Consider the following 27,128-nt stretch of genomic DNA (forward strand, 5'->3'; position numbering starts at 1 on the left):
GAAAGGGAAATACGAGATATTGTCCTGAAAACAAACAACTTTAGGTTAGCATCTAGACAAAAAGCTATTAGATTCAGGTTGTGTTGAATACCCATACTTTCCCACCATCTTAAATAGTTTCAGAATTTCCAACAGGTGCATACAATACAATATAGAATGCATAAGACAGTAAGCTGAGATGCTGATCCTGCAACTGCATTCCTATAGGCAAACCCCTATACCTGCACACTGCCCCACTGAAGTGAGTTGCAGTAGAAGGATTTCTGTTTAATAATTCAAGAAAATGTTATGGAAGGGAACTCACCCATCCTTTATTATTCTTGTTTTATACTTCCTTTTTATTTTCTAATGTGGCATGTTTCTTTCCTGGACTGAAGCAGAAATAAAGTAGGCAAGAAGAATAAAGAGATCTGTTTTTTTTTAAAATGTGAATTTAATGTGGTATGGGAGTATACATTTTATTCAATTTGGCTTTTACAAAGTTTCCTATAATTATTACCATTAACCTTAGTTATTAACTGAATTCAAGGAATTATAGGTCAGAAGCTGAATATTTGAATATACAGAATTGTGTGTATTAATATTTGTGCAGTGTTATACCCAAGATAATCTGTTGTTCTGCCTCTGTATAAAATATTCTAATTTAATGGAAAAATCTATAATATTTAATAGGGATGAAACCAGTAAGGACCTATAGTTGTTTTTTTTAAGCCATCCTATATATTTCTGTAGTAGAGATGTACAGTACTTCCCTATTAAATTCTATAGGGTGATTCAAAAAGCCTCTAAAACCATTTTAATTTTCTTTTGAGCTTCTTAGTCCTTTACAGCTGGACATGTTTATTAAACTGAAAAGAAGCTAGACTGGATAACAATAGCAACATTCTGGACGTTGGGGACTGGTGTAGAGGAACAGAAAAATGAGGGGAGAAGTGGGGGATAGCAGAGAGAAGTGAAAATGGGGAACAAAGAGAAGCAAGGAAAATATGGAAGGAGAGAGGGAGCACAAAGAGACTGCTCCCTCAGTCAAGGACCAGTTTCTCATTGATCACACCTCTGACCACCATGAATTGAAGACACCCCAGGGATTACAGTTGGGGAGATGAGGCCCTGCAGTCCTTCCTCTCTTCTGCACTGGCTAGCCACAGAGAGGGGAGCTTGCTCACCATGCTGAGTACATTCCTGTTGCACTCCCTGGAGCTCTTGCACAACCGCTCCTGGGGCTTCAGTGAGAAGTTGAAAAGCCAGAGATGTTCGTTTTAGCAGTTTCCCTCTCCTCTTTGACATGTGAGGCGGGAAATGGGCATAAAGGAAATGCATTTTTTTAAAAGACCAGGGCAATAATGATTCCAAATGTGTATGGAGGAAGAAGAGCCCAAGAACAGTTTGTCTTTCCAGCCTGCCCAGACATGACCCATATGCCTTCTCTGTTCTATGCAAGGCCAGTCTCATGATTGCAGCACCATGGAGGCAGGACTGAGAAATCTCACAAAAGCTTGGGTCTCTGGCCAAAAGCCTGAGGTTAGGTAGGAGCTTCCCCTGAGAGAGTGAAACTCAGCACCATCTCCAATGCAGGCCTGTGCCTATCAGGCACAAACTGACTCCCGTATTTAATTTAAATAGCTGAATATGTATATGGGGGATTATTTTTGTTGTTTGCTTTTTTAAATACTCTGTTTCTTGTAATCATTTTAAATAGGTTCTTAAGCAGTAACTGAATTCACATTCATTCTGTCTAGATGGTATAAGAGCTAAGTATTACTCTTTATCATGTCCGTGAGCTGTCTGGGAGAGGGAGTAGGGCTATTGGAGTCTGTTGTGGAAGAGATGGGGAGCCCTGCTTCTGCATCTTTTCCTAGTTCTTGTTAATCATTCCTGTAGCTCTGCACAGCAGAACTGAGCCCAAATCTAGCTCCTATGGTGAACGAGCTCTTTCTGTGGCTCAGCTGATACACATTTTCTTGCTTTTTCTACTAATAAAAAATGTTACCTCTTAACAGATTTCCCTCCAGCCCCCATTCATGGATTGTGACTCCAGAGGGGTTAAGCAATAAACTTGTTCAAAGAACATAACTGCAAAACAGGTTAAAATAGGCCTACAGAAAGTAAGTTGGATCCATATGTCAAACACTGAGTTAACTGTATTTAAGTCAAATATGGTCAAATTTATCCCTGAAGTTAATGGAGTTACCTTAGGGCTTCATTTGACATTTAGATTTTAAGTGTTTGTTTGTCTTAATTAAATTTAACTAGTCTTCGTTCCCCCCGCCCTTTTTTTTTTTTTTTTTTTGGTGCACAGAAACGATGCTGTAGCCCTGATAGATAGTTGCAACCCAAGAGCTTCCACTGTGCTCTAAATAGAGAAGCATCTGATCTCTGCATTGGTAACTTTCTAATATCTGTAAAAATAAACTAAAAGCATCAGTGATTACAGCTGTACTTCAGCTGAAGGTGTAGTTTCCAGCTTGAGCAGACATACATGTACTAAACTAAAAGTGTAGTCATGGCAGTGTGGACATTAGTACGGACTATCTGCCTGATTATGTACCCAGGGTCCTGGGCAGGATTGCACTTGGGGTGGCTACCCCTTCCCGCTTCCCATGTTGTGCAGATATACTTCTATTTTCAATGCACTAGCTCAAGCAAGATGTCTCGAGTGTAGACATGCCCAATATTTTCAAAGTGTTGACCTAGATCTGTTCATGTAACAACAAATTTCTTACCAGTCCTATACAAAAAGGGAGTTGCATTGATCAACAATATGATGCCTTGTCCCTTTAAATGTTCAGGGAGCTCTATGGTCTCCCCTGTCCCTAGTGCAAAGCCTCACTTTCATGTTAGTTAGTTTCAATTTTGTAGCCAGAACAATAAAGCCTGTGTAGCAAACAGCTGTATGCCCATCAGCATCTGTCTATCTCCTCTGCTGGCACCAGACAAACAAAAAGCAATTCTAGAGCTTGTTAGAATTTGGCAGTTGAGAAGGTCTCTCAGTTATAGTCCTCAGTGCTGAGTCGGCAAAGCACTGGCTTCAGGGGGACTCAAGCATTTATTAAGAGTTCCTTCAAGGTCAAAACTTTAATACCTTTTTATGTGGTCCTTTCTTCCTCTGTGAATTCTGTTCCCTTTATTTTATTAAAAAATCTTTAACCACTGAGCATGAAACGTAATGTGGGTTGGGCAGTACAAGGGGCTTGATCTAATGTGTCTGAGATTCCAGTTTTGTATTCCGTATCCCGAGGTGGCAACCAGGACTTCTGCAAGAGAATTTGAAAAGATGTAAAAACATCAGAACCCTTTCTGAATTAAGAAAGCTCCCCTTGCCCCACTCAGAGGAGAACAACGGGTTTATAAGACACTTCGGTTGAAAATTTAAAGGTTACTTAGCAACTTGAAAGAGTCTGCCATCTGTGAAGTTGTAGTTTTAGGCATCCACCTGATACCAACAAATTGCTCTCTTGTCTGGAGGGAACTCTCTGCAGCTCATTTTGGAAGTATTTTGATTAAACCCTGCAGATGGACGGCCTGGTTGGCGGGTGCAGTGGGCTGGAAATGCTGGCAAACCCTGGTGCCTTCTATTACGCTCATGAGGCCAAAATGATCAACTATTACAGGAGCTGCCTGAATCAATGGTGACTTGAATTTATAACTATCACTGTCGTGGAATTGTGTTGACTCAGGTGGTTTCTGGGAGTTTCAATAAAACAAAATTGAGAAAAAGAAAGGGTTTCTTTTGTTAACTTGCATATCAAGTTAAAGGGATTGTTCACATATAGATTCACTATTAGCACTGGAAATCAACCTCATACAGAGAGTGCAGCAAGAAGAAAATCAAACAAGCTCCTACAGATCACTGTGCATTAGTCAGTTGCTATAAATAGATATGAGTGAGGAAAAGAGCTGATAAAGAATATAGTGGGATTTTTCAAAGCAGTGCAGATGATTTAGGCTAAGGTCCTCCATAAGCGTGTTTGTTTTGTTTTGTGTCGTGGGAGGGGGCTAAAGGAGTGACGGTGGAGTTCACAAGCTTGTCCCTTCCACTAACAGAAGCTGGTTCAATAGAAGATATTACCTCAACCACCATGTGTGTTTCATTAAATTTGATGGAAGACGTGGTTAAATCTCAACCAATCCTAAAGAAAATGTTGGAGTGGGGTGGTTTTCTCAGTCTGAGTGATAGCTGATGTAGGAAGCGTAGTTATCAACCATATTTTTTGAAGGGAAGGCAGCTGATTTCTCCCTTATTTTATGTCCAGGCTGGAGAAGGGAAAGGAGGGGAACAAAAATAGAATTAAAAAAAATTACAGAGAGAAAATAATAATAATAAAAAAACTCTCCTTCCCATGATGCTTACAAAAATCTTGACAACAGTTAGGTTGCTGATGTGCTGGAACTGCTGGCTATCTTTGTGACTGAAATTGTCTCATTGTTCTTCCTTGTCTGTCTGTCTTTATCCATCTGTTTTCTCTTGTTTTATACTTAAATTGTAAACTCTTTGGAGCAGGGAACATCCTTTGTTCTGTGTTTGTAGAATGCTTAGTACAGGGGTTCCCAGGCACTTTGGTAATACACATAATTATAATAAAAACTCTGCCTTATCTTACACCTTGGAGTACCCAACAATCCTGAAATCTGCTGGATTCTGATTTGCTGCTGTGATGATTCTAATAACTTAGTACATTCCCTTGACATCATCTCACAGGTGGTTTATGCAGTACTGTACACCAAGCTCTCTCTAATAAAACTAGGGTGACCAGATGTCCTGATTTTATAGGGACAGTCCTGATTTTGGGGTCTTTTTCTTATATAGGCTCTTATTACCCCCCCACTTCCCCACCCCCACAATTTTCACATTTGCTGTCTGGTCACCCTAAATAAAACTAAGTGGCTTTGTTCAACTAACTTCAGATTAGGTCACGTAGTCATCTGCTGGTCACAGACCACACATACCAAATTTGAAACTGAAAAAAACTTTATGTAGGGTAGGACAAAAGCGGGTTTCAGTCTTTACTCTGGAGCAGCTACCACTGCTCCATAATTTGCTCCATTAAAAATGTTTAATTTGTCAGCATAATTTAGCAGTTCCTGTTCAAAAGTTAGTACATGGAGTAAGAAGAGGTGTTTCATGTCAGGCTAGACTTCCTGGATTGTATATTCATAGGTATTTTGTTTGTAGTAATAATGCCTTCCATTAATACTGTCATTCAGCCAAGGATCTTAAAATACTTAGGGCTTGATCTGCAGTCCTTACTTACTTAAAACTTGCAATAAAATCTATAAGACTATTCCTGAGTATGGGCTGCAGGAATGGTCCTAACTAAGGCCCCAGTTGTAGTGGTTAAACTTAAGCACGTTCATATTTGTTTGAAATATTGGGTTCCTAGGGAATAAAGCATAATTTTGAAGAATAACTTTCAAATACACATATTCTTTAACAGAAGTTATTTTGCACAATAAAGCTATTTTGACTTTTCCAAATAATAATGAAGAAATTAATAAAAAATATATATGGACAAAGATAAAGGCTAATACAGTACAAATCATGCCCTGTGGCATATTAAACAGTTAGTTGACCTACTAAAATATCTATGCTGCTAGTTAGAACATACCTAGAAAGAATGGCCTACTCTTTTATTTGCTGTATAGGGTTCCTCCTTAATTAATGCTCTGTGTAAAAGGAGTTCGGCAAACTATTCACCATTCATTTTACAGATTTCACCCTCTTTTCTGTTCAAGGACAGATGTTGATTTTGTATATAATTTATATATGTGTGTGTGTGCATGTGTATACATACAGACTTGTTCACTAGTCAGAAATACTTGTATATTTTATGAAAATATAGTAAACAGCTCTTAGTCTTAAAGTTTTTACCAAATTGTTTGCTATTTGTTGTTACAAGTATATGTGGTGATGGGGGTGAGACGTACTATTGCTTTTGTTCCCTGATTCCCTGTTCCCATGAGGCACGTGCCTTCATAGTCCCAGCCATAAAAGTGGGAGCCTTTAATCTGGTTTATTTAAGTACTCTGTGTCACTGCTCTCACCAGGGGTTTTGTGCAGTCCTTGTTGCAATGGATACCATCACCGTCTTTTCTTGTTTAACTGTGTAATCCCAGATCCTGACCAGGGGCTTCAGGAAAACAGCCCCTACCTACATTGTCCTGGGTTGTTGGTCAGGACTATATAGTAATATTTCATATCATGTACCAACTATATTAATTGAATTTCTTGATCTTGAATTTGTTGTTACCTTTCACCATTCAACATAGTCACTGTCCCAAACAAATGAGTAACAATTTCAGCATAGTTCTATGTGTCAGGTCCTAGCTGGCAGCAGTGCATTCGATCACTGGAAACACCTTCCATGTCAGGGCTTTGGACAGAGATTTGGCAAGCAACTCAACCCCTATGATGCTGCATTATTATTAAGCAGTGTTCTAGTTTGCAAGTGGTGAAGATGCTGCTGAAGATAATATAGCTGTCACCACCTCCCATCATTTCTTCTTCAAATCATGGGAGATTTAGTCATACGCTTGCTACTGAAAAACTTGCCAACCCATGTAAATATGAGACAAATTCAGTAACAGTGCATGACTGCATCTTCTGTTCCGTCCATATGTCATGTTCACACATTTAAATTGAGAATGAGTTTGCCCTATCAGATTTATGTATTGGTAATACAGACCAATGAGCATCTTCTTAAAAAAAAAGAAAAGAAAGAAACAAAATACCACCACCATAGCAACAACAACAACAAAAACACCTGCCTTGTAAATTACAGATGGGTTTGAGTCACAAATTCATCTGAATCCAAATTTTCCCAATGTTCAGAGGTAGTTCGGTTCCAGCCTTTTGGTTTGAACTATTATAGACATGCAGTCCAGATGCAAAGTTTGGATCCAAATTTATGCACTGTTTGTGACTGTTAAGATACAGTGTTTTGATTTGAGGCTTCTCTATTGGAAAACATACAGTCACAATGTTACTTTGTAATCTGGAATTATAATACTGCCCAACTGAACAAAGCTGGACTGATTACCCTATTTGATATACAGAAGGTGACAGTTCAGCATTGGGACCTCACGGCTTCTGTATATTGTAGATTGTTTACTATGACCACATAAACTTTATATGAAACAAGTTTGTTATGCAGAAATATGTGATTTCTATTGTAAATATTTTTAAAAATCTATTATTCCTGTCTGTTTTTATTAAAGGAAAACCACTGCAGAAGAATTAAAATTCTAGGGGACTGTTACTATTGTGTATCAGGATTGACACAGCCCAAAACAGACCATGCCCACTGCTGTGTCGAAATGGGACTGGATATGATTGACACCATCACGTAAGTATCTCAGTCATTGTACTCAGGCTTCAGTGCCCAATGGGAAACAGTATCATCCCTGCCATGTTTGTGATGTGTGTTATTAAGGGAGTGGCAGTTTCTGCTGGAACTATACTCATGTAAACCTTTACAGTGGTTCACTTGTGCCATGAGAGGGTCCTGTTTTTACACAGTGCATTCTAGGCACTGCTTTTCTACTCCATTTAATCAGTTTGATGAGAAAAAATGAGTGTGTGCGTGCGTGCACATGCGCCACGCAGTGAGGGGAGAGAGAAAAGGGGAACTCATGAACTACCTCTATTACTATTTGCCATAGCAATGTGCATTGAACCAGTAAGCAGGGAATCTAATTCCTGCTTGTTCAATATTAAAACGGCTCTCAGTTCACCCACTTGTATGTAAATTCCAAACAGACTTTGATGTATATCCATTGTGTGTGTTCATATTCCCAAATCAATTGTTCACTCTGATTTTTGCCTTTCTGTATGTCATTTTGAAACTTTTATTTTGCCTTTCATCAGAGATGTAAGGTGAAATTCATTTTGCCTCTCAGAGAAGTTTTTGTTATGCTTCAGAGCTCTGAACTATTGTCTTTTTACCAAAAGGCCAGGTGTGAATGTGAGAGAGTTCTGAATGACCTGCTAGTTACTAAGCAAGAGCTGGAAATGTTATTTCATATACTGACATTGGGGAGGGAGCGGGGAGGAGACGTTGTTGTGTGGTTTCTTCATTACCATGTATCTAATATTTCAAAGACAATATATATGTGAACACACAGATACATAGTCATGCTACATATAAATACACACTGCCACACTGAGTTATGTAATGCTAGTGCCTTTGGACTAGATTATGGCTCTCCCACAAGACCTGTGGGAGTGACACTCCAGGAGCTCTGTTCTTGTGTGGGTGGGGGGATAGTAATTGGCTATTAGTTCTTACCAGTAGCTAATTACTGCCGCTGCCCCTTGCACTGTCTGTCCCATTGACAGGAGAGGGACCAGAGCCAAGGCTCCACCTCCCCTCATTACTTACCTGCTTGGGGGAGGAAGAGAAGTGATCCTTACACACCTGCAGCCCTTTTGTCCCCAGCAGAGGTACATAGATCAAGGTACAGTCTAGCCTTTAATTTGAAAACGGGCAGTAAAACATTTTGTGCTATAGTTTTATGCAGAGTGATCAAAAAAATTAAAATGACGAAGCTATATAATTTTTGAAAGGCATAATTTGTATGCATTTGTAGTCCTCAGTAACATTTCCGTATCGATTTTAAAGAAATGTTATGAAGAGCCTATAGTGCCTTACTGTCTTAGTCTGCCTCTCAGTCTTTATCTATCCCACATATTTGGAGGCAGTATCCATGTGTTATCTTACAGAGCCATGTGATCAATGCATTAGCATGTGACTTTGATCGTTTCACCTCCACTCTGCTCACTGATCCATCTCTCTCAGGACTTCGGCTAACATTCCAGTCACTATTGAATAGTTTCTGCACAGTTGCCATGTTTGTCTACTTTTAAAATCAGCTTGCCAAAGAAATATTTCCTCTGCAGTCCAAAGGTGAATTTTGTAGTGCCCGCCTCCCCCCCTCCCCTCCGCCGCTCCCAGAATTCTAATTTCCCAAGTTGCAGAATGAGCAAATTCAGTTCTTGGTCAGGGATAGATTTAAGGACAGATATCTGACAAAACTCTAAGTCTTGAAATGGAAGCTTCCCAACTTTCCTATGGCGGGGACATGGCATTCACTCCTCGCCTAGGAATGGCTCTGAATGCCAGGTTTAAATTGGTGATATATTAAGTACTTTTTATTGGTATTTTTAATGCATTCGTTATATTTCTGAGCCCTGAACAGCTGGACAAAGATACTGGGGGCCAGAGCATGCTGCCTGTTATATGTGTGCAAAGTCCATTTAAAGCAATCAGACCAGTGCACATGCAAACAGGATAATTGAGACCATAGTTTCACAGTCAGAGCATTATGAAAAAACAGCCCTCATAACGTTTGAAAAAACTCTCTCAGACATTGCTATGAGTATTTTTGTCTATTGTATGTGACAGCTCTACAGTACATGATGGTGTGCTGTGCTGTAAAAGTTTTACTGGCACTTGTGACCTACATAACTCCAAAGTGACTTTGCCACCTGTATGTAATGTGACTATCTGAAACGCATGCTGATAGAACCTGAAATGTATGCTGATGAATACCACACCATCATGTATTCCATTCATATAAAATAGCTGTATAAGAGCCAGATCATGCTGCTTCATGAAGGGGCTCGGAGCTGTGGAAAATTTTATGGGGTTCTCCTCTATTATTATTATTATTTATTCCAAATTCGTTTGAGAGATGGGTTTGTCTGCATTGAAATCACGGCAAGGATTGTGTCTTCTAAACCTTGCAGATCCTTTGGAGATACATGGCAATAGAGACACAATTCTGTATCTCCATACCAGCTCTGGAGCTTCGTGGTGGCATATCTCCATTAGACTTCCTTTCAGGAGAATTCCATAGTGCAGAGAAAGGCAGAGAAGAATCTGATATAGCTAGTGTCTCTATCGCATTTCTGTCTTCTTGTGATACATTAGCTCAGGCATGATTTGATTCTATGTCCCATTTATCAAAATAACCAAAATTTTAAGAGGTTTGGATAAACTTGTCCATTTTCAGCCATCCATTCATCCAGTATAAATTCCTGTTGTATTGTATATATTGTGAAATTTGTAAAGCATTTTAAGATGAAAGTGATATACAAACCCAAAGATCTATTATTATTTCTTTTATGTAATAATAATTATTATTGTTGTTATGTAAATACAGTTAAAACATAGTAACAAGGGATATTTCAGCAATTCAGATATACACAATAGGATCAGAATCATTATTGTCTTTACTAAATAAATGTATCCTGCAAAGCCATCTATGCATAGCATTCCTTCTGTAGTAAATAGGTGTTCCACTTAGAGAAAGTCTTTGGATTGGGGAGAAGTAAAGTTAGACATATAGACCTTCTACAAATTCTGTGAACTTCTCATTTAAAATGTACGCAAAGGCACTGCTTCCTCCTCTTACCTATTTTTAAATATGAAAGTTAATCAATAATTTCATTAGTTGGACTCTCTTTCACGTGTATATATGTAGTGTAATGATATCACTTGAGCTGCCCACTCTTTGGATATCTCATTTATGCTAATATTAGAAATGGGGCACATTCTCTTTTTATGTTTGCGTTTATGTCTGCTATCATGATAAGTAAACATCAATAAAAAGTCAAATTAGAAAAGAGGGAATGAAGCAGATGGGCTGCTGTGTATTATCTAGGCACAGTCAGTGAGAACTCATGGTAGAAGATAAGTAACAGGCAACTTCAGCATTTTCTTTTTGACAGGGTTTAATAAATTGGAAAAGACAGTACAGTGTGTGCATTGAAGATTAGGAGATGGTGGGAGAGGGCAAGATGAAGAAGAGTCAAGGTTGACGGAGCAGTAATTGGTGGTGTCGGATTTATAGAGAGAGTTAAATTGGCAGAGGCCAATCCTTCATCTTTCACACATTTAAGTAATCCATTGATTTCAATGAAACTACTTGTGTGAGTAAGGATTGCAAGACCCAGACCTGCTGCGTATGCCTTAACTAACATAGAAACAGTGATCATCTCAGAAATCAGAAGGGGGTCAGGGAACAACTATTGTTGCCTTTGAAATCATTGCAAAAATTTTCCTCACTTTAATATGAGTGTACCAGGGTGTCCTGCCCCTTTAAGGGCCAGGAACCTAGGACCAACCAGCCTTGTTCAGTTTATCAGACTCAGCTGGGGAGGGGGTCAGGTGAGCCTTACAAAGAGCTGAGAGCCCTCAGTTGAAAGGGGTGGGGGCTGCAGGAGAGAGTTTGGCTCCTGTGACTAGCCCTGGAACAGAAAGATAGGGGAGTAGAATGAAAGACCTCTGGGTCCCAGCAGCCTGCACTGATTGTGAGCTTTGACTGAATTAATAAATTGGTGCCCTAGAAAAAAGGCCTGAAATACTCCAGGTATGGCAGTGAGACCTTCCTGGGAAGGTTGGGAAATTCGGACAGGCAATTGGCCTTGGAACTAAAGGGGAAACTGAGGAAGAGGCTAGCCTGGATCCAGGCCCAGTACATAACACTGTGACAGGGAGCATCATCCAGTCAAACATTGTTGAGCTCTGTGTGCAGAGATTAGATTGATTGGAATGTATAGCCAAGCCAACAGACGTTCACAGAACTCAAGAGCTGCTAACTGGATTTTGTCGATGCATAGGTAAAAAATATTTTTTTTACTTCTGTGCAGAGAACAAGCTTGGAAAATTTCAGACTCCAAAGGAATTTAGTTTGAGAGTGTAATGAGCAAATGAAAAAGGGGATTAAGGCACAGTTTATAATGGAAGATGAATTTCAACTTTAGTTATAGTCCATCAGTCTAGTTAGTGATTTTGTATCTGAAGATGCTGCTGTTCATCAGTTCCATGAGATGTGGAAGCATTTTAGGTATTTAGATTACCCTTCGTTTCAGGCAACATCAGAGCTGTAAAACTAGTGGGCTTCTCAAGGTCTATTTGCCCCACTGCAGAAGAGGTGTATTGCTGGTATAAATCCTTGTCTGGAGAAAGGTTCCATCTCTAGTATCAGCCTTGTCACATTACACAATGAAATGAAAAATCATCTGTTTGAGCTGTTTGATATTCCCCTGGTGGATCTTCTGAAAGGGTTTAATGATTAGGTAATCACAATAGACATTTCCAGTAAAGCTTTCTTTGGGATGGACAAAAAAGTCCTCAGTGTATAGAGTTAGCCCCTGATCCTCCAAACACTTACACATGTGAGTAGTTCTATTTGTTTCATGGGATAACTCACGTGTGCAAAGTTATGTACGTGCACAAGTGCTTGCAGTAACAGGGTCTTAGACTGCAAGCTCTTTAGGGCAGGGACTGTCTTTTACTACATTTTTGTATAGTCCCTAGGACAATAAGGTACGTGCTCTCTAATATGTCCATGCAGATGCGCCTTTTCTAAATGCCCTAAATATGGCCCTGCATTTAGGTTCCATTTGATGGTGCTTCTGCTTGTTACCAGTAGAGTGATCCAAGAAGTGTCGGGAGATTCTCTAAGAAATTTATTGAAAATTTCCTATATTTGCCCCAACTTCTTTCTTCCTCAGAGTAATGTCTTCAAATGCACAATCCAAGTCAGACTATGGTCAGTGCGTGAGGAGTCTCTTTCATAGTAGTAAAATGCTTAGGCTACAGTCCTATCCTTGTTCTGCATGCTGAATTCCTATATAGCCCTGTGGTAACGAAAAAATTCACCACTGTGCAGGGATACAGCTAAAGTCGTATGCCCCATTTAAGTCTTTCCTTGATGGCTTAAGTGGGACTTGAAGTGGAGTTAAGTGTTACATAGAATTTGTTGGCCCACAGCATGGGTGTGAATTCTGCCCATAAATCTTTTTTTATTAGATTCATTAGTGACATAGTTAAACATGCCCATATTCTTTAGCTTCTCATCAGTATGTGGCAGGTGTCATCATCTCACTTTTTAATAATATTTAAGCCAGGGATTCTTTCTCTTCATCTTATTTAAATTGCTTGTCACACCTTGAAGGTTTCAGTCATCAGTATTATTTATGAGGGTATTTTACTTTCAAAAATCGTATATTTATTATGTAACTGCCAGGGTATATTTATTATGTAACTCAAGTTTTCCAAGCTGCTGGCTACTCCCCAGTAGAGTGGGTGGAAGTGGGAGCCTCAGCCTCATTTAAAGGTGGGAGATTTATGAGTCTTTAAACAGAAAATAATAACTTGCATCTTTCATTCCAAAGGATCCAAAAGTATTTCAAAACCTGATATACTAATTACATATAAAGAATTCCTTTGCTCAGGGTGGAAATACAACCTCTTCAGGGATGTAATGTGGGAATTATTTAATTGTACTCAGTAGTGCCACAGGGCAGGGAATGAAGTGTAATGTATCCAATTGAAAATGAAGACAGAATATGGATAAGGAGGAGATAAATATTACAGTTGGAATGTGGCCAGAACACTGGGGTTAACATTCACAAGCTTGTGAAAAGTGTTAGAGGATATTTAATCACTATCCTTGGGTGTACCTCTCCTCAGCTAGATGGCACATATCACACTACAGTCTCACGCTGGGGCACAGGTTCAGTACAGAGGGAAGCATGCCATAGCTGAATCACTAATAGCACTTCCAGCACCACTTAGGTGTTCCTGGGCAGTCTCCCATGCAGATATTCACCTGTTCCAATTCTGTTTAACTGTGGGAGCTAACAGGATAAGGTAAGGTTCTTCCCTGCATTTGGGGCAAGAATAGATGGGAATGTGAAGGAAAGTGGCTTTAAGCCACTTTATCCCACTATATATTCTGAGTGAGCAAAGAGCCTGTTTTTCTCTGGGGTAAGTTAGAACAGACCCGAAGCTGCTTTTTCTTATGTTTAAGGCTGCGAATCTTTCAGGGAGGTCATGGAAGTCATGGATTCTGGGACCTCCATGACTTCTGCAGCCGCACGAGCTGCTGCTCCGGCGGCCCCAGGCAACTGGTCCTGGGTGCTGCCCCAGAGCAGCGGTCGAGGAACAGCTGCGACGCTCCAGGCCGCCCTCAGCCCAGAGGAGCAGCAACAGTGGCAGGGCCCTGGGCTGCCCCTCCGCAAAGGAGCAGCAGCAGTGCCAGAGTCCAGAACTGCCCTCCACCCCCAGGAGCAGCAGCATCCACTGGAGCACCATTTCCCCTCCCCGCTCCCCAGCAGGTAAGATTTAGTTAGGGGTATTTTTAGTAAAAGTCGCAGACAGGTCACTGGCCATAACTTTTTGGTTATTGCCCATGACCTGTCCGTGACTTTTACTAAAAATACCTGTGACTAAATCGTAATCTTACTTATGTTCTGCTTCTCATGGCATCCCATGGGCTCAGACAAGCAGAAAATGGCTATTGCATAGTATGTTACAGACATACTCCATTTTCACTCCTGGCCTGCCTTTACCCTTTTTCTCCCTAAGCAGATATGTCCCTAAGCTAGGGCCTGAGAGCTTGGCTAGCATACAGCCCTTACAACAGCTCTAAGTCAGCTGAGGAGCATTCTCAGAGGGCTGTTGCCTGCAATACAGAATCAGGTGTGACTTTGACATGGATCATAGAAGTTTCTGTGTTCAGTTCATTTGTGGGCAACATTTCAGCCCATATTTTACCCAGACTGCTTTATCCATTCCTACTGATGAGGATGTGTAATAGATTGTTTAGATGTATAAACACTTGGTATCAGATGGATTGATTTCAGTGGGAACTGCTGTCTGCCCTGTACTTTTGAAAATCAGGTAATTTATTTAGGTGTCTGAACATAGATTTAGGAGCCTAACATTTGCCTTCTATTTTTTTAAATCTTGGCATTGGGATTAAGGGATCCAATTAAGACGTTTGCCTTTCAAAAGACTGGCCCACAGTATGTGCAGTGTAGCTATACAAATGGCACTCGGTTGTTATGTATTCTGTATTCTCCAGTGAAACACCCATATTAAACAACAGAAGAATATGATAGTGTGTGGTCCTCCCAGACATGGCATCTGTCATAGCAATTAATACATTTATTCAAAAACATCCAGATAATCTGGAGGCAATTCATAGTAAAACAGTCTTTGTCATTAGCATCCAAGAGCTAACTTATTCCTGATGGTTCTTAAATGGAACTACCATCCTAAAAGTATCTAGTATTTAAGGACCACCAGCTGGGAATTCTTTAGACTTAGAAAGCAGAGTTCATATACTTAAATAGCTGGAAAAGCTCATCTTTGGCTTTACCAGGAAATATCTCCTTGTATGCAGACACTTTTGGAATACATGGTAAATGAAGATGGGAACTTAATGACTTGTGGAAAATGGGATAAAAAGCATTTTCTTATGTCAGTGCTGTCCAGTTCAAAGTCAGCCACTACTGATCTATTCTGAAATGCATTTCCATCTGATAACTGTTCAGCAGCTTCTTCAGAACAAGTTTGATAGTTTGTAAAAGCAGTATGAAACTAGGAGATGGAGGAAAGCTGACTGCTGCAGAGGAGCATGTGGATTGGACGCAGATTTCTCTTAGAGGAGAGTCTAATGATAGAGAATCTCCAGGTTATAGTAAGGAGCAGAGGATGGAAGAGGATAATGTAAGGGCCAGGTCAGATGATAAACAGTCACATAAAAAAGAAGCTGACACATCAGAAAAGGGCAGACAAACAGGGACAAGTTTTTTAAAGTGCTTGTACATAAATGCTAGAAGTCTAAATAATAAGATGGGTGAACTAGAGTGCCTCGTGATAAAGGAGGATATTGATATAATAGGCATCACAGAAACCTGGTGGACTGAGAGCAATCAATGGGACACAATCATTCCGGGGTACAAAATATATTGGAAGGACAGAACAGGTCGTGCAGGGCGGGGCGGGGGGGGAGAGATGTGAAAAAAAATGTAGAAGCAAATGAAGTAAAAATCTTAAGTGAATTCACATGTTCCATAGAATCTCTATGGATAGAAACTTCATGCTCTAATAAGAATATAACATTAGGGGTCTATTATTGACCACCTGACCAGGCCAGTAATAGTGATGATGAAATGCTAAGGGAAATTAGAGAGGCTATCAAAATTAAGAACCCAATAATAGTGGGGGATTTCAGTTATCCCCATATTGACTGGGAACGTTTCACTTCAGGACGAAATGCAGAGATAAAATTTCTCGATACTTCAAATGACTGCTTCATGGAGCAGCTGGTACGGGAATCCACAAGGGGAGAGGCAACTCTAGATTTAATCCTGAGTTGAGCACAGGAACTGGTCCAAGAGGTAACTATAGCAGGACCGCTTGGAAATAGTGACCATAATACAATAGCATTCAACATCCCTGTGGTGGGAAGAACATCTCAACAGCCCAACACTGTGGCATTTAATTTCAAAAGGGGGGAACTATGCAAAAATGGGGGGGTTAGTTAAACATAACATAAATGGTACAATGACTAAAGTGAAATCCCTGCAAGCTGCATGGGCGCTTTTTTCAAGACACCATAATAGAGGCCCAACTTCAATGTATACCCCAAATTAAGAAACACAGTAAAAGAACTTAAAAAGAGCCACCGTGGCTTAACAACCATGTAAAAGAAGCAGTGAGAGATAAAAAGACTTCCTTTAAAAAGTGGAAGTCAAATCCTAGTGAGGCAAATAGAAAGGAGCATAAACACTGCCAAATTAAGTGCAAGAGTGTAATAAGAAAAGCCAAAGAGGAGTTTGAAGAACGACTAGCCAAAAACTCCAAAGGTAATAACAAAATGTATTTTAAGTACATTCGAAGCAGGAAGCCTGCTAAACAACCAGTGGGGCCCCTTGATGATCGAGACGATCAGCAAAGACGATAAAGTCATTGCGGAGAAACTAAATGGATTCTTTGCTTCAGTCTTCACGGCTGAGGATGTTAGGGAGATTCCCAAACCTGATCTGGCTTTTGTAGGTGACAAATCTGAGGAACTGTCACAGATTGAAGTGTCACTAGAGGAGGTTTTGGAATTAATTGATAAACTCAACATTAACAAGTCACCGGGACCAGATGGCATTCACCCAAGAGTTCTGAAAGAACTCAAAGGTGAAGTAGCGGAACTATTAACTAAGGTTTGTAACCTGTCCTTTAAATCGGCTTCGATACCCAATGACTGGAAGTTAGCTAATGTAACACCAATATTTAAAAAGAGCTCTAGAGGTGATCCCGGCAATTACAGACCACTAAGTCCAACGTCGGTACCAGACAAATTAGTCAAAACAATAGTTAAGAATAAAATTGTCAGACACATAGAAAAACATAAACTGTTGAGCAATAGTCAACGTGGTTTCTGTAAAGGGAAATCGTGTCTTACTAATCTATTAGAGTTATTTGAAGGGGTCAACAAACTTGTGGACAAGGGGGATCCAGTGGACATAGTGTACTTAGATTTCCAGAAAGTCTTTGACAAGGTCTCTCACCAAAGGCTCTTACGTAAATTAAGCTGTCATGGAATAAAAGGGAATGTCCTTTCATGGATTGAGAACTGGTTAAAAGACAGGGAACAAAGGGTAGAAATTAATGGTAAATTCTCAGAATGGAGAGGGGTAACTAGTGGTGTTCCCCAGGGATCAGTCCTAGGACCAATCCTATTCAATTTATTCATAAATGATCTGGAGAAAGGGGTAAACAGTGAGGTGGCAAAGTTTGCAGATGATACTATACTGCTCAAGATAGTTAAGACCAAAGCAGACTGTGAAGAACTTCAAAAAGATCTCAAAAAACTAAGTGATTGGGCAACAAAATGGCAAATGAAATTTAATGTGGATAAGTTTAAAATAATGTGCACTGGAAAAAATAACCCCAACTATACATACAATATGATGGGGGCTAATTTAGCTACAACGAGTCAGGAAAAAGATCTTTGAGTCATTGTGGATAGTTCTCTGAAGATGTCCATGCAGTGTGCAGAGGCAATCAAAAAAGCAAACAGGATGTTAGGAATCATTAAAAAGGGGATAGCGAATAAGACTGAGAATATATTATTGCCCTTATATAAATCCATGGTACACCCACATCTCGAATACTGTGTACAGATGTGGTCTCCTCACCTCAAAAAAGAAATACTGGCACTAGAAAAGGTTCAGAAAAGGGCAACTAAAATGATTAGGGGTTTGGAGAGGATCCCATATGAGGAAAGATTAAATAGGCTAGGACTCTTCATCTTGGAAAAGAGGAGACTAAGGGGAGATATGATAGAGGTATATAAAATCATGAGTGATGTGGAGAAAGTGGATATGGAAAAGTTATTTACTTATTCCCATAATACAAGAACTAGGGGTCACCAAATGAAATTAATAGGCAGCAGGTTTAAAACAAATAAAAGGAAGTTCTTCTTGGCGCACAGTCAACTTGTGGAACTCCTTACCTGAGGAGGTTGTGAAGGCTAGGACTATAACAGCGTTTAAAAGAGAACTGGATAAATTCATGGTGGTTAAGTCCATAAATGACTATTATCCAGGATGGGTAAGGAATGGTGTCCCTAGCCTCTGTTTGTCAGAGGATGGAGATGGATGGCAGGAGAGAGATCACTTGATCATTGCCTGTTAGGTTCACTCCCTCTGGGGCACCTGGCATTGGCCACTGTCGGTAGACAGGATACTGGGCTAGATGGACCTTTGGTCTGACCCGGTACGGCCGTTCTTATTTTCTTATGTTCTAAATAATTGTAGCTAAATTCATAACTTCTTAGAATTAAAGGAGCAGCAGAGGCTGGGTTGGTAGAGTGGATTTCATCTACCCATAGGCCATTTACACTGATCCAAAATATACTAGGATTATGAGGGTAGAATGAATTTCAGCCTCAGTTTGTTTCTGGGTCCAGTTTAGAAAGCAAAAAACTGATTCATTAGCTACAGAAATAATCCATGGAATGAATAATTTGACAAATTTCAATTTCTTTTCTAGAAATATGCTTGTCCTTGAATAGCTGGTGACTTTCCAAAATCTATTCATAATTTGAAATTATTTACTGAATACTTTTGGCAAATTGTTCTTGACCTGTGGATTGTTCATGAGCAGACTGTAGTGAATTTCTGATATTCACATAGAACAATTTTGATTCGTTTTGATTAGACAGAAATGTCACAACATTGGGAGGACACGCTGAAATTTTGTATCTGAAACTTGCTCACCAATGTATTCATTAATAGTTGCTTAATATTCCCCATTTTTCATATGTTTGCTAGAAAATTCATGGAATCTAATTGCGAAAGAGGTACAAACACACCCAAAGCAAATTGGGAATTTTAAAATTTGAACAAATATACATGAACAGTATTTTTAATTTTTCTCCTTGGCTTCAATAATGATACAAATATCATTGACACATTTTGGAGTCTCTGGGAAGAGGGTAGAAATACATTTGCAATTTAGATTTTGTATTAATTGAGCAAAGCACAAAATGCCTTCAGATTCTACTTCATGAATCTGTGAATATATTGCAAAGCTCGCTTTCCTTAACATGTAGTGATCAGTAATGTAGTATTTACTGTATCTTTTGAGATCTCTAACTAGAACTTTGAAGACAAATTTTGTTACAATTTTCCAGTTTTGAAAAGCATATTTCCTTAAAAGATTAATTTTTGTTTTCCTTTGAGGACATTTAGAACAGAGGAAAGAACAGATTTATTTTCGGATTGTGCCTCTTTTCCCTTTTGGGGGATATTTCATTCCCCCTCTCTTTACATTTAATGTAAGTTTCAACATACTTTTTTTTGTAATATGAGTTTTTAGTATTTTGTGAATACTTGCAAGTACTTGACTCCAGTTAATACACTGCTGCTGTGTTATGTGATAGACTATATAAAGGCTAGTAAGGCCCTAATCTTGATTCTTGAAATGCTCATGAATATACTTACATTTACCCATGTGAATCGTCTCACTGGCATCAGTGGGACTGCTCATATGAGTAAAGGTAAGCACATGCATATGTGTATGCAGGATTGTGACCTTAGTTTGAATGTTCAAAATGATCAGTTTGAATTAATTAAGCACAAAAATGAAAGGCCTTTTTTAAAAAAAAAATAAACACACTATACCCACAATACTATAACATAAGAGCAAGAGCTGAATTATTTTTCAAACATTTAGGCATAGTAAGAATGTGCAAACATTTGTGGTTACCTCTCTCCTTGTTTTTTTTCCCCTTAATTAAAAAAGTGTGTGTTTCTCTTTTTAACTCTTACCTAATTCAGAAATATATTAAACTGATTATCTTCAAATTTCCAGTGAAAATTTATCTCTGGTTAAGACCTGACTTAAGAAATTATAACCCAAATGGTGTAATTTTGAGAAAGTAATGACAGTTTAGAATTAGGGGGTTAGAATGGAAAGGATTTTTCAACTTTAACTATTGCAAAGCTGCCCTGACACTGTAACATAAGAACAAATGTTAAAAATTATTTTTCAAAGCATTTTGACATGTCAAAAGTGAGTAAATGTGTGTGTTTACTCTGCTAAATGATAAACCAGAGTCTCTTTTTAGTTAACGATGCTAATGTACATATGGGCTTAATTCTTCCTTCAATAACACCAGGCAACACTGAGGTTAATAGGGAAGCACCACTTACCAGGAAGGAGAGTATAGTTCACAGAATAGGACATAAATACAATAATTATTACTACACAACTTCCATCGTGAAGAAATTATGGATGCAACACACGCAATGTGCCTGACACAAGCCCGCAAAACCAAAGAAATGAAAAATTAACCCACCTAATAGTACATACTCTTCATTCTTCCACCCACAGGCACATATTTTACAATTACCACTCCTACCATATATCACAGACCATGCACTGTTTTTTTCCATTTTGCATACACATTTTACTAGATTACTTTTTCCCCAGCACTAACAGTTGTGGAAGTTTGGGGAAGTAGGTTATTGTATTGCAAAAAGCTAGTTTGGTAAAAGGCTGTGCACAGATGGGTGGTTAAAGGAGGTGATGGAAGGCTGGTATCCTTGTAGGGGCAGAGTTAAGGTCATACTGCAGAGGTGGGCAAACTATGGCCCACAGGCCACATCCAGCCCGGCCTCTGAGCTCCCGTCAGGGAAGGCTAGCCCCTGCCTCTCCCTTGTTGTCCTGTCCACCCGCAGCAACGCTGCTGCGCGGGGAGCACAGCTGGCTCCGCCCGGGTGGCAGGGCTGCGAGCTTCTGCCACTCTGAGCGGCATGGTAAGGGGGTGGAGGGTCGCGAAGGGAAGCTAAAGGAAAGGGAGCAGGGGGGCGGTTGGATGGGGTGGAGGTGGTTGTATTGGGTGCAGGTTCTAAGGGGGGCCAGTCAGAGGATGGGGAATGGGGGTATTGGGGTGGGGAAGTTGGATAGACGTGGGTGTCCTGAGGTGCCTGTCAGGGGACAGGGGTGTGGATAGGGGTCAGGGGATTCAGGGGACAGGGAGCAGGTCCCGGGGGGCAGTTAGGGGCGGGGGTTCTGGGAGGGAGCGGTCAGGGGACAAGAAGCCAGCGAGGGGAGGAATAGATGGGTTGGGAGTTCTGAGGGGGATAGTCAGGGGGTAGGAAGTGGAAGGGGGCAGATAGGGGGCAGGGGCCAGGCTATTTGGGGAGGCACAGCCTTCCCTACCCAGCCCTCCATACAGTTTTGCAACTCCAATGTGGCCTTCAGGCTAAAAAGTTGCCCAGCCCTGTCATAGTGCCTGGTCTGTGGTGTATTCTTGGTGTGGTAATGATAAGGTGTGCGCTTGTGAGTGGGGGTGAACGGTATGTACTGTTAGGTGGGTTAATTTTCCATTTCCTTGATTTTGTGGGTTATTGTCAGGTAGGTTGTGTGTGTTGCATCCTAACTGCTTCACAACAGTTTTTTGTGTATTAATTTCGTAGGGTGTTAATACTTAACTGGGTGGGGTATTGGATGGGGGTGGACCTATTGGGAGGGGGAGTTGAAATGCAACAAGAGAATATTTCATCCCTTGGCAGTTGCATGTTAGCCCTTCCCTGCAGTAGGAAAAAATCTTATAGAAGAATGTAGCTCCTCCCAGAGAAGCTTTTATGAACTTGCCCTCCCCCCAACCCCCAAACAATCAAACTTGTATACACCTGCCACCACCGCCATCTACCAGTCCGACTTGTGTATTCCTGGCCCCACATCAGGTTTGTGTGCTCAGCGCATAAACTTTTAGAGTATAATGTGAATAAATGCTATTAATTCCATAAGATTCAGCATTTTTAAAAAACAAACTCACTCTTGCATCAATCTTCCTCAGGGTCTGCCTCTCTGCCAAGTTATGTGGAAAAAGACAATGTTTTCAAAGAGATGTCAGTCAACAATGAAAAGTTGCTGCAGGGAAATTTTAGCCACAGCCCAAATTCAAAAGCTTCTGATTAAAAATGTATGAGGTGAACCCAAATTAAAACCTACATCGAAAATTCAAACAGCATAAAATTAACCCTGTGTGAAATTTCACCCCAGCTGGCCACCTACTTCTAGAGAGAGACAGGAATTTATGCCCCATTTTAGAATGCAATTCTAACTGTGGAGATAGCTGCTAAGCACATGTGTAAGTTTTTTGCAGTTTCAGTGCAATAGATTGTTGTCAATTGTTAGAAATAAAAAGTCCTCTCAATGCCACCCGAGTGAGATAAGTACTGTTAATACTGACTTTAACAGCTAATTACAGTTTCTGCATGTATAAAATGTAAATCTCTTCAGGCTCAGCCCTGCATATGGGGCAGTGGGTAGCTTTGCTACTACAGGAGGAAAGATATTATGGCTCAGTCACAATTCCTCCCCTGCTACCTTCCTATGCTGAGCAATCGTGTTACTTCACCCTTTCTTGGGTTACTTACCACCACCCCCATGTCTTGCCAGCTGAGCTGCCTGACGCATGGAGAGTGGAGCCAAGACTGCCCCATCCCTGATATCCCCCACTGGCATCTTCTCATGCCCATTTGCAAGCGGGTGAGGGGAAAGTCTTATGTGCACAGCCTTGCTCCCTGAGCCTCAGTCAGAGAATCTAGTGTCTGGCTGTCCGGGGGGCCCTACTTCCCTGGGTGGTCTCATAGGACTAGACAAAATCTAGCCCCATGTATTTCTGAATACATGCAGGAGCACAGGTATCAGGACTAGAATATCATGTTTGTGTGACTTGGGTAGGGGGAAAGGGCAGAACTTTCCCACTTACTGATTTTGAATCTGAAATCTTGAGAGCAGTAAGCAAATGAATACAAGAAAATGATTTCTGGTGTGTTTAAATATGCATCATCATAGAGAAGGGAATTAAACAATCGGAGACGCGTCAAAAACATTTTTTTACCTCAGTAAGTTTTAAATCAATGAAATGAAGTGGAGTTGTTCATCAAATAAAACTTAAGTAGAACGCCAAGCAAATACATTACTACAGAATAAGGAAATAAATCAGAGGAGATAAATATTTTTATTGATGTTTATTGTTTAGGACTTTCTCTGATGCACAAAGAGAAAACAGTGGATGGAATTCACCTTAGTACAGAGGGTTAGCACCATCTCCTCCATATCACGTTATTATCATTGCTATGAATCTGTATTACAGTCACACCTAGAGGCCAACCACTGTGCCATTTACAGACAAAGGCTGGGAAATGTTATCTCCATTTGGCAGACTGGAAACTGAGACACAGAGAGATTAAGTGACTTGTCCAAGGTCACACAGGAAGTTTGGGGTGGAGCTAGGAAATGATGCCAGAGCTCTTCAATCCCGGTTTAGTGCTATACCCACAAGACCAACCTTCCCCTCAGTGCCCTGTATGACTGCTTATGGTGAAATCCCTTTACCCATATAAATCCCATGTTCTTTGTGTGAGATGAATTACCAGGCAAAATTCCCCAGCCTCTAACACAAAACCAGGCTGTATAAATAGAATATATGCTCTCTATGAAATGAAGGATCTCTAAAAGTAATATTGTCCATTTTAATATTCAATTGAAAGCAATCCCTTGTAATACTGTATTTAAATATGTTTGCTTAGATGCATGTCAGGTTAAAATTACACTTAATAAGATAGTTTCAACAATTTTCTTTTGATTCCACCATCAGTTTGCTGTCAGCTGTCATAGCTGCCTAAAGTAAATATGCATTAAGAAACAGGAAAATTTATGACAGAATAAACTGTGGGTAAATAAGTGGAGACAGAAGATAAACAAGCAAGTGCTGTAGTTTGGCTGTCACTGGATCAGTTGAGTTACAAGCAGAGTGTATTTTGTTTATCTTGACAGGAGATCTAAGCTTCACAAGGAATTTAATAGGAAATACTGAGAAGGTGGCAACTAGAACTACATAGTACAGTTGCAAAACTTGAATCTCGGGCCACATTCACAAAAAGGTTTGCTAAGAGGAGCAGACTTTTCAAGTGAACTTTAACCCCGTTTCAGATGACTCTGGGACAATATAAATTGAAGCCATGTATAACATCTGCTTTAACCTTGAATTTTTTTCTGGATGAAATTAGGAGAAACATAATCTTTGACTGAATTTTGCTTTGAGTGTTTGGATTCAGTCAAACCTGAAAATCAAATCAAAACTTCATTTGGTGCTGAAAGATAGGAATTAAACTACTCACTCCTTGTAAGAAACAAAACATTATATTATTATTATGGTTTAGATCTTGGGTAAACTTGCCATTACTCCAAGAGACCAGAAAGAGACGTTTTTATAGGAGCAAAAGTGAAAGGAAATAAAACAGAGAGCAATAAGAGAAAATAAATCAGCTTTACAGGTGTGCTATAGACAGGGGCGGCTCTAGACACCAGCGCACCAAGCAGGCGCTTGGGGCGGCCGTTTCCCGGGGGGCATTTTGGCTGGAGGAGTGAGCGCGGGCCATGCCATGTCACCAGAGCCCGGGACGGGCGGACCTGCCGCAGGCATGACTGGCGGGTCGTCCCTTCCCGCTGGCTCCTGAGCTCCCCCGCAGACTGGCGGCGCCGTCCGCAGTCGCGGCCGCCCCGGCGCCGCGGCGCCGGGCCGCGAGCTCAACAACCGAGCGAGAAGAGGGGACCCGACGGGGACCAAGGCGGGGCGGGCGCGCCGCGGCCGCTGAGCGGCAGCCGGCTTCCCGATTTCAGAGCCTGGCTATAGACAATGACATGGCGGGTCCTGATAATGGAAAATCTACCGCTGGGGAACATTGTGGTGACAGCAACTTTTCTACTGCTGGGATCATTTCTCTTCCCTGTTCTGTTCTAAGTGTAACTGCCCATCTAGCACTGAGCTGTTTGAATTTGTATTTTGCAGCTAGCATGATGTAGCCAGATTCTAGGTGAAAATCCACTATGGGATACTGAGATTTTGATTAGCTGGGATGAGATCACCAGATCTTTTTCATTAGTGATATGAATCAGGGTTTGAACTTTTCCAAAAGCTTGGGAAGGCAAGAACCTTAACTGGCTATGTCACCTGTCTGAAATTTTTAAAGATCATTTCTCTGTAGTTGGCAATGTGTAGAAACGATGAGTCTTGGGAGAAAGAGACAAGAAGGTGATGGAAAGAAATGTTCTTCTCTAAAAATCTGATACCATCTATTGCAGGTCTGTAGCAGAAGCCACTGAAGTGGATCTCAACATGAGAGTTGGACTACACACAGGCAGGGTGCTTTGTGGGGTCCTAGGTCTCCGCAAATGGCAATATGATGTCTGGTCAAATGATGTGACTCTAGCAAATGTAATGGAAACTGGAGGATTGCCTGGGTAAGTCTCAGAGAAAAAACTACAGCCCTGAATGAGAGCATCAATTATTTCTCTCTTTAACTGAAAGTATTTTGCAAAGCCAGTTACTATAATAATTGATACATAAGGGTGTTTCAGGTTAAGGACTCTTATGGTCTGTATTACCTGCTGTTCAAACATCTCCTAAGGAACGCTAGGGTTGAGTGACCTGTAGATTTCTGTTAGTAATGGTTCAGAGAAGGTAATGTGAACAAAATTCTGTTAAAATGTAAATGTCCTTTGAATAAGCTTTTCACTAGAAATGGCCAAATATGAAGGGTAGGAATGAGGCAATGATAAAATTTCAGTCAAGAAAGAGCTACATACTCCTCTCAGTAAAATGGAGTTACCTCAATGTAATGGAGGGGAGGATTTGCCCATCTCTGCCTCCAAATATGTGGCTTAAGTATTACCATTACAAAGTCAGATTTTCAAAGTTAGGCATGCCCAATGCCATGCAAACGTTAGTTTGTGCCTAATATATGTATCCAAATACTAGGCATATGTGTGCAAATGATGTATTTGCATGTGCTCTTGGAGAACTAGTAATTTAACTGGGTATGGGCACAAGCAGGTACTGAAATTTCAAGGCCGCATTGAGCTTTCTTGAGTACACGTTAAGTGCATGCAAATATGGTAGAACAGGACCCCCTGTATCAGCTGGAGATTTGTTGGATTTTTACAAAACAATTTGTGTTCTGCTGAACAGGGAGAGATGGAGCCTGCTAATTCTTGTGGTTAAGATGGGAAATTTCCTACTTCGTTGACATTTGTTTACTATAGATGATTTTGGTAGTTTCGTTTAGTTTGCTTTGGAAACTCGCTTATCTTAAGGCATCATAGTAAAATGAATTTGAAAAGATATTTAAGAGAAGTAATACTTTTACAGTTAAATTTCTATGAAAATGTTCCATGTGTAAAGGGTGGCATAGAAGAAAGTGTAAAAACAGTTATAGGAATAATAGACCAGTGGGGAGAAACCTAGCTGGCATTGTTGCGAGAACAGAATGGGTGGGGGCAGCTAATGAAATAGATTGGCTAAATTAAGACCATCAGGGTTTGTCTACATGGGGACATTCAGAAAAATTAATCCAAATTAACCAACTGTGTGTATGTAAAGTGGATTAAACTTCATTAATCCCCTGTGTGGACCCTCTTATTCAAAATTAAAGTGACTGTAATTCAGTGTAGCTTATTTCACTTCCAAAGTGAATTAAACTAAACTGAATTAAGGGCACTTTAATGCTGATTTAGAGCGTCCACCCAGAGTCCTAATGTGGTTTAACTAATCCACTTTGAAAGTTAATTGAGGTTCAGTTTCCCGATTACACTTATGCAGACCGAGCCCTCAGAGTTGTAAATGGATGGGAAAGTGAAAACAAAAGCCTTACCTTTATATAGCAGAAAAAGAACAGCCATTAGAAAGATTTAAAGAGTGGAGTGGCATGCATCAAACAGAGGGCCAGTATCTCCAGCAAGTGCTTTAATAAATAT

At 40.3% G+C, this 27,128-nt stretch overlaps 1 protein-coding gene across 1 annotated transcript in view; it reads left to right on the top strand.

Annotated features, from left to right (window-relative positions):
* The window catches only part of ADCY1 (adenylate cyclase 1), a 285,584-nt gene that overhangs the window by 190,232 nt on the left and 68,224 nt on the right, over window positions 1-27,128 (top strand). Inside the window, exons 8-9 of the mRNA XM_039525110.1 lie at window positions 7,216-7,343; window positions 25,458-25,616. Coding sequence (XP_039381044.1) covers window positions 7,216-7,343; window positions 25,458-25,616 — 287 coding nt within the window. The remainder of the gene's footprint in view (window positions 1-7,215; window positions 7,344-25,457; window positions 25,617-27,128) is intronic.

Source organism: Mauremys reevesii, linkage group 2 (genome assembly GCF_016161935.1).
Source record: "Mauremys reevesii isolate NIE-2019 linkage group 2, ASM1616193v1, whole genome shotgun sequence".
Lineage (NCBI taxonomy): Eukaryota > Metazoa > Chordata > Testudines > Geoemydidae > Mauremys > Mauremys reevesii.